An 8,661-nucleotide genomic window follows, 5' to 3' on the forward strand; every position below is an offset into this window, starting at 1 on the left:
CCCCCGGTCTGCCCCCCGCGTGGAGACCTATCGGTCCTCGACGGCTGCGTGGAGGCGCCCTGCCCGCCCCGGATGGGCATCGTGGAGCCCGGCTGTCGAGACATGCTGACCGGCACCGAACCGATGCCGACGAGTGATGAGGGCCGGGGATCCGGCGCGGACCAGCAGCATCGCTACTTCTACCCGGAGCCCGGAGCGCAGGACGCGGCCGATCGCCGCGGAGGTGGCAGCCTGGGGGCACCCTTCTCCGGGGGCGCCCTGGTGCCGGCTCCGCCGGGCCGCTTCCTCGGAGCCTATGCCTACCCGCCCCGGGCCCAGGCGGCCGGCTTCCCCGGGTCAGGCGAGCCCTTCCCGCCGCCCGCTGGCACCGAGGGCTACCAGCCCGGAGATGGCTACGCTGCCCCGGACCCCCGCGCGGGGCTCTACCCCGGGCCGCGCGAGGACTACGCGTTGCCCGCTGGACTGGAGGTGTCCGGGAAGCTGAGAGTCGCGCTCAACAACCACCTGTTGTGGTCCAAGTTCAACCAGCACCAGACGGAGATGATCATCACCAAGCAGGGACGGTGAGTATACGCGCCTAGCGCAGCGAGCTCGTGGGGCGGAGCCGGCGAGAGTCTCGCCTCGGTGGCCCACCGGAACAAGGACTTTTATCTTTTTTTTTTTTTTTTTTTTATCTGAAGCTAGAAGTGCTTGGGTCTCTGTGCTTGCAGTTTGAGCTTCAAAGTTTTTAGGTGACAGGGGAGAAGGGTTGCAGGGAGGACGATGAAAGCTTTGGAGAGCTTTGGATGCCCAGGGTATCACACCAACAGTCAGAGAACTCAAAAAGGAGAGAGATGATGGTGTGGGCTTGCTAAGCCTACCCTGGTCAGGGGAAAGGACGAATCTCGCTTCAGAGTTGATGGTGCCCCAGCCCTGCTCCTTGCCTGAGAGTGGAGGGTCGCAGTGGGCAGCTGGGAGTGCATGTTCTGGGTCTAGTGGGGACTGGCAGCCTGTTAGTCCCTGTACATAGGAACCTAGAGTGTTGGAGAGAATCTCTTGGGCTCTCTGTGCTCCCTCCCTCCCTACTTTGCTGCTGCTGTGCTGGGGCAGCTTTGATGGGAGGGTAGGCAGACTGGAATCTGGTGACATGTAGAAGCAGTTGCCAAGTTTCTTTTCTGGTCTTTAAGATCATATGTTTTGTGTGTGTGTGTGTGTGTGTGTGTGTGTGTGTGTGTGTGTGTGTTGTGTAGGGGGGGACAGTAAAATTTGTGGGGGCACAACAAGCTCACCTCTGGTCCTAGCTGGTGGCCAGTCCCATACTGTGCCCTTTGAGGCTGGTCCCTGAAAATGTGCTCAGATATTTACTAATCCAACTTGGGAGAAATTGGAGGGGGTTTCCTCTGAGGCTGGTCTATAGATGGTAAGGGTTTGAGGCTCAGGGTGATGTTTCCGGATAGAGTCTCTAGTGTGAGGAAGAAAGAGAAACTTGCAGTTTATGTGGGGTTGTCTAGTAAGCAACACCCTGAGTGTGCTCTCTGTGTCTTATGAGAAGCCCCATCTCCCCTTTGAAATCAGGGATCAGCTAGGGCTCTGTGTCCAGGGATTTTGCCATTGATGGATTAGGATGGTGGGATGGTGGGATAGAGACTCAGGTAATTAAGAGATGGCAAGGATGGAGCTTGGAAGGAGAGACAGAAGGCCTTGCTGGGCCCCAGAATGCCATGGCTACAGCGATTTCCCTCCAGACAATTTCTGTGGGGCAGTCTGGCATGGAGGGACCTGTTCACTAACCACAGCTGACTTCAAGTTGCTGAACTGTTCCTCCACACTGAAATGAACCCAGGAAAGACCATATGTTCTTTAATGGCCAACCTTCATTTCTGAAGACTTCTAGCAATTCTCCTCTGATCCCCCAACTCCAGTCTCTCTCTGGATGTCTCCAGGCACACAGGCCAAACTTCTGGTCCCAGAGTTCCTGAACTAGAAAAGACCCAAAAGATTCTGTCCATCCCTCTAACTGCACAGACAGTCCCAGAGACAGCAAGACACCCTTCTAAGGTTACACAGCATACTCACTGCTGGCAGAGCTGGCACCAGAGCCCAGACAGAACCTGCCTGGGCTTTTTTCTCTAGTCTCCACAGCCACCAGTAAAAACAGCCACCTACGACATCTGAAGGTCTTGCATGGTGCCACCCAATGTGCTTTCACTTCCATTATTTCACTGTGCGTTTGGTAGGCCAAGTGTTCTCCCCATTTTATATTTAAGAACACTGAGGTACATGGCTATGTAGTGGTTTACACAGCAGACCAGGTGGGGCATTGAACTCTCTGTTCTGTGGTATGATCAGTAACAGGAGGCATTCTCATCTGAGACCTAGTCAGGTCTCCACACTGCATGGCTAGGCCTCAGCAACTCCAGTCTAGATGGGTGGGGTGTTCAGAGCATCAGCCATAACTTCAGGGATCTATCTGGGCTGGGTTGGGCTGGGGACTGTTTGGGGAGGTACGTGGGGGTACACGCTAATCAATCTAGATTCCTCTTCTTTGTGTTCCTGTTGCATAATTCTTAGTTGACCAGTTTTTCTGTCTCCCTTTAGATCCATGTCCTTCTTTTTTTTGTTTGTTTGCTTTAGTGCTGGAATTGTATATGCTAGATTTGTTTGTTTTAGGCCAGGTGTAGGGATGCACCTCTAAAATCTGTAATCCAAGTACTTAGGAGGTTAAGGCAAGAACATCTCAAGCTTGAGGCTTGCCTGTGCTATATAGTCTCTCTCTCTCTCTCTCTCTCTCTCTCTCTCTCTCTCTCTCTTTCTCTGACAGGGTCTCATGTAGCACAGTCTGGCCCCAAACTTACTATGTAGCTCAGGCTTCCTTTGAACTCCCAGTCCTTCGGCCTCTGCCTCCTGAGTTCTAGAATTATAGGTTTGTGCTGCCTGCTACCATGCCTGGAGGGAGATGCTGTCTCAAAGAACCAAAATTAATTAATTAACTTGTTTTCAATGCTAGGAATTGAACCCTGGGTCTTGTGAATGCTAGGCAGACACTCTACCACTACTACATCCCTAGCCAATATTTTTTTTATTATTATTATTTTGATTTTATGTGTATGAGGGTGTTGCCTGCATGTATGTGAGTGCACCAGTGTCATGCAATGCCGCGGAGGTCAGAAGAGGGCTTCGGATTCCTCTGGAACTGGAGTTAAGGATGGTTTGTAGGCCATGTGTGTGCTGGGAACTAAACCTGGGTCCTCTGCAAGAGCAGTCAGTACTCTTAACCGCTGAGCCATTTCTCCAGCCCCCAGCTAATATTTTTTATTGTGACAAATATCACTGTATGTAAAAGTGGATAGAAAATGCAGTGGACATTTGTCAGTCCTGGTCTGGTCTTTTTTGTTGTTATTTTAAGACAGGATCTTGCCATGCAGTTAAGGCTGGCCTGAAATTGGTGATCCTCCTACCTTATGTACCTCTAAAAATGGATTTTCGTTTTGTTTTGTTTGTTCAAGACAGGCTCTTACTTTGTAACCAGGCTGGCCTAGAACTCTCAATCCTCCCGCCTTAGCTGCCACCACTGTCAATGCTGGGATTACAGGTGTATACCATTACCATGCCTAGCTTGAAAATGGATCTTAAAAAAATAAAAAAAGGCTGGAGAGATGACTGAGTGAGTAAACATGCTTACTGCCAAGTCTAACAACCTGAGCTTGATCCCCAGGAGAGAACCAACTCCTGAAAATTGTTCTCTGACTTCCGCACATACAAACATACCATGGCACACATACGCCTACCCCTGAAAATAAAAAAAAAAAAAATAAATGGGGAAAAAACCCATGGCTGGGGCGATAGTTCAGTCAGCGAAGTCTTTATTTTGCAAACACAACTTGAGTTCAATCCTTAGAAACCAAGTTAAAAAAGAAAAATAGCCAATGTGATGGAGTTTGAAATCCTTGAGGTTCTCTGGTCAGCCAGCCTAGCCTAATAAGAGTGCTCTAGGCCAGTGAAAGACCCTTCATCAAAAATAAATAAATAAAAGGCCAGGCGTAGTGGTGCCTGTCTTTAATCCCAGCACCTGGGAGGCAGAGGCAGGAGGATCTCTGTGAAATTGAGGCCAGCCTGGTTTACTTAGCAAGTTCCAGGCCAGCTGGGGCTACAAAGAGACCCTGTCTCAAAATAATGAATGAATGAATGAATGAATGAATGATGAATGAATGAACGAACGAACAAATGAACAAACAAACAAATAAAATAAGATAGTGCTGGAGGAAGGACAACCAGGGTTGTCCTCTGGCCTGCACATGCATGTGCACACACATACACACATGGGCACATATATACTGATAAGTAAATAATAATAATAAAATACCATTGCCAAACCTGTAAAGAGATTCCTAAATGTCACCAAGTGTGGTAGCATACACCTTTAATCCCAGCACTCAGGAGGCAGAGGCAGAGGCAGGCAGATCTCTGTGAGTTCAAGGCCAGCCTGGTCTACATAGTGAGTTCCAGGCCAGCTGGGACTACAGGGAGACCCTGTCTCAAAAAGAAAAGAAAAAAGAAAAAAAGAAGTTCCTAAATGTCCTGAGAATTTTATAAGGGAGAGTGTGTATCTATGTATTTGCAGTCTTTGTACTTTGAATTCATCTTAAGGGGCCAGTTTGTAGGACATGGGGTCTTTGTTGAATGAGGGTACTGGCTCTTCTACATTTCCTTTGCCTGCCCTTGAATTGGGTCCTAGGGGTCCCATACTGTGAAGGAGATAGGACACACAACCTCCAATTCAGGCCCACCAGCCCCCACAGCCTATGTATTTTCTCAGCCTGAGCTCCTATGATTTTGGAAGTCCAGGGCTGTTTCCTCTTGCTATAGGGTTTGGTGCTCAGAGAGCAGCTACCTGCCGTCCTCCTGCTTTAGCAGGCTGGCCTGTCCTTTTGTGGGTTCCAGTGACCTGGCAGTCACCACCACATCACCCACGGCCTTCTTTCTTTTTGAAAATTCTTCCACCCCAGGCCTACCCACAGTCCCAGCCATTCGTCTGGGGCTGACTCACTCTGTCCCAGGTCCTTCCTCTGCCACCCACCAGTATGGATCAATGGCAGTCAGGCTTTCCCTATCAGTGGAGAGTAGGGTGAGTGATGCCAGATATAGAGACTGATGAAAGCAATCAAGTGAGACTTGGAGAGGGAAGTGGAGAGGAAGAAGACATTGGAGTGATCTAGTGAGAGGGCTCAGCAGATAAAGACACTTGCTGCCAAGCCTGACAACCTGAGTTCAATCCCTGGGACCCGCATGATGGAAGGAGAGGACTGTCTCAGAAGTTGTCCTCTGATCTCCACATGTACATGCACACCCACATACATACACATACAGACACATGTAATGAAAATAATAAAATGAAATAAAAAATTTAAAGAGATTTTGGCATCTGTGTGTTTTTGGAGACAGAGCAGTCTGGGAGTGCCACATACAGGCTGTGTCAGTGTTTCTGTGTGTAGTGTGTATTGTAAATGGCCTGGTAAACATAAAACAGCGGGTGGCAGACATTCTCAGTAGGGGAAGAGAGGCCGGGTCTCTGTGGGCGTGTGGGTGGTATTAATTGCTGGTAATCCCCACTTTTCTGGGTGTGATTCGTTGATTATTATAATTAAGATAACTTTGGGGAGCTCTGTTGTTAAATAGCTCAATTTGCATGTGCATTTGGATATATGAAGTCAGGGTTGGTAAAACCAATTCAGTCCAATATGAGGTCGCTCCACAGCCACTTTTATTTTCCTTTTTCCACATTCCTGATGATTTTTACTTCTTTTTACTTATTTATTTTGTCCTTCCTTCCTTCCTTCCTTCCTTTCTTTCTTTCTTTCTTTCTTTCTTTCTTTCTTTCTTTCTTTCTTTCTTTTTTCTTATCTTTCTTTCTTCTTTCTATCCTCCCCCTCCTCCTCTTCCTTCCTTCTTTCCTCCTCTTCCTCTTCCTCTTCCTCTTTCTCCTCTTCTTCCCCTTCTCCTCCTCCTTCTCCTTCTCCTTCTTTTCTTTAAGACAGAGTCTCACTTTGTAGCACAAGCTGGCCTATAACTAGCTATGTAGACCAGGCTGCTTTCAAACTCACAGAACTGTGCCTGCTTCTACTTCCTGAGTGCTGGGATTAAAGGCAGGCACCACCATATCCAGCCGTAAAATATTTTTTAAAAAATAATAAAAATAAAATAAATTTTAAAAAATAAAAATCAAAAAAAGTATTTTTAAAAAATAGTTCAAGGCTAACCTGGTCTACAGAGTGAGTTCCAGGACAGCTGGGGCTACAGGGAGACCCTGTCTCAAAAAGACCAAAAAAAATTTTTTTTTCGTTTATTAGGGGCTGGAGAGTTGGCTCAGCAGTTAAGAGCACTGACTGCTCTTACAGAGGACCCAGGTTTGATTCCCAGCACCCACATGGTGGCTACAAACCATCCTTAACTCCAGTTCCAGGGGAATCCAAAGTCCTCTTCTGACCTCCACGGCATTCCACAACACGGGTACACTCACATACATGCAGGCAATATACTCATACATATAAAAAATAATAAAATATTTCAAAATTTTTTATTATTTTATTTTATGTATTAAAATATTTTAAAAAGTATTTTTAATGGATAATATCTACTGCTAAGGAGGCTACGGGAACATATTCCTCTTAGAGATAGTACTGATACCACATATTAAGAAAATCTTTTGGGTGGCTCAGTGGCTAAGAGCACTGGCTGCTTTTTCAGAGGATCCAGGTTTGGTTCTCAGCTCCCACATGGCAGCTAATAACCACCTGTAACTCTAGTTCCAGGGGATCCATTGCCCTCTTCTGGCCTTTCTTTAGTGGGGGTGGGGTTTGCACAGAATACTTGTGGAGATCAGAGGACAACTTGTGGGAGTCAGTTCTCTCCTTCCATTATGTGGGTTCTGAAGCTTACATTCAGGTCATCAGTGTTGACAGCAAGCACCTTTACCCACTAAGCCATCTCATGGGCCTGGTATTATCTATCTATCTATCTATCTATCTATCTATCTATCTATCTATCTATCTATCTATCTTTATTTATTTATTTACTAATTTATTTATTTTATTATTTTTGTTTTATGTGTATGAGTGTATTGCCTGTATGTATATGAGGGCACCTGTGTCATGCAATGCCATGGAGGTCAGAAGAGGGTGTCAAATTCCCCTGGAACTGGAGTTAAGGATGGTTCTTAGCCGTCATGTGGGTGCTAGGAATCAATCCTGGGTCCTCTGCAAGAGCACTCAGTGCTCTTAACTGCTGAGCCATCTCTCCAGCCCAGTATTATCTATTTTTAAACATTTTGTTAACATGACAAAACTCTCCTATTTATTTTTTGAGACAGGGTCTCAGTCCATAGCCCAGGTTAGCTTTCTACTTGTGATCTTCCTGTCTCAACCTTTTGAATGCTGAGATTGTCAGATTGCAGGCATGCACCACTGTGCCAGGCTCTCCTTGTTATTTGTTTATTTGGTCTTTTTGAGACAGGGTCTCAAAATAATCACAGGGTCCCTACAAATAATCATCCTGGGTGAGTTAGCCCCAGCTGGCCTGGAACTCATTATGTAGACCAGGCTGGCCTCGAACTCGTAGAGATCCACCTGCCTCTGCCTGCCGAGTGCTGGGATTAAAGGCATGTGCCACCATGCTTGGCTCACCTTGTTAGTTTAATTTACACTTTAACATGGTGAAATGGAGCTTGTACCTCATGCTTGGGATCTGGGGTGGGGGGTAACAAGGACCCTACAAATAATCATTCTGAGATGAGTTGGCCCTTGGGGCAGCAGAGAGACATGGACTCTTGACTCTGTAGCCTGGGACTGGGATGGTAAGCAGTTCCTGGGGGAGGGGGATGTCAGTGTGGCACTAGATCCAGCTCCACTACTGGTAACTTCCAGAAAAGTGTTATGTAAATCAGGGGGCTATTTTAGGATTCTAGCTGGTGGTAATTTTAGCTGTGTGTGTGTGTATGTACACATGTGCATGCACCGCTGTGCCCAGCTCTCCTTGTTATTTATTTATTTGTTTATTTGGTCTTTTTGAGACAGGGTCTCCCTGCCGTCACAACTGGCCTGGAACTTGCTATATAGGCCATGCTGGCCTTGATCTCACAGAGATCCTCCTGCCTCTGCCTTCTGAGTGCTGGGATTGAAGGCGTGTGCCACCATGCCTGGCTACATCTGGCTTCTTCTTTATTATGTGGGTACAGGAATCATACTCAGCTTCTCATCCTTCTACAACAAGCACTTTACCCACGGAGCTATCATATCAGCCTGAATTGTAGCCTTTAATTGAAACCGAGACCTCCCTTCTCTCCATTCACCCGCCATCTTCCTGTGTCTCCTGTCTCCCACTAGCTGTGTAAAAGCAGAACCAGCAGACCACGTCATGGACTCTACTCCCTCATCAAGGGACTGTCATCAACATCTCTAAGCCTCAGTGTCTTCCAGGAACATTTTATATCTCAAAGGATTGGCTCGACGAACTAGCTAGTGTATAAATAGAGATCAATAAAGGTGTCTTGAGGTGGGGGATGTGGCTTAATTGTAGAGCTCTTGCCTAACATGTGAGAGAGGCCCTGAGTTTCATACTCAGTACCCGGAAAAAATTATTCCCTTCTATTCCTTTATTTCCACAAGTTTGGATTGGAGCTAGTCACCA

The 8,661-nt window shown here is 47.0% G+C and overlaps 1 protein-coding gene across 1 annotated transcript in view; it reads left to right on the forward strand.

Annotated features, from left to right (window-relative positions):
* Positions 1-31: 31 nt before the first annotated feature.
* Positions 32-8,661, forward strand: part of Tbx21 (T-box transcription factor 21) — a 15,869-nt gene continuing 7,239 nt past the window's right edge. The window contains exon 1 of the mRNA XM_008838251.3: positions 32-563. Within this exon, the coding sequence (XP_008836473.1) occupies positions 73-563 (491 nt within the window). The 5' untranslated portion in view covers positions 32-72. The remainder of the gene's footprint in view (positions 564-8,661) is intronic.

This window comes from Nannospalax galili, unplaced genomic scaffold (assembly GCF_000622305.1).
Source record: "Nannospalax galili isolate Female #2095 unplaced genomic scaffold, S.galili_v1.0 scaffold95, whole genome shotgun sequence".
Taxonomy (NCBI): domain Eukaryota; kingdom Metazoa; phylum Chordata; class Mammalia; order Rodentia; family Spalacidae; genus Nannospalax; species Nannospalax galili.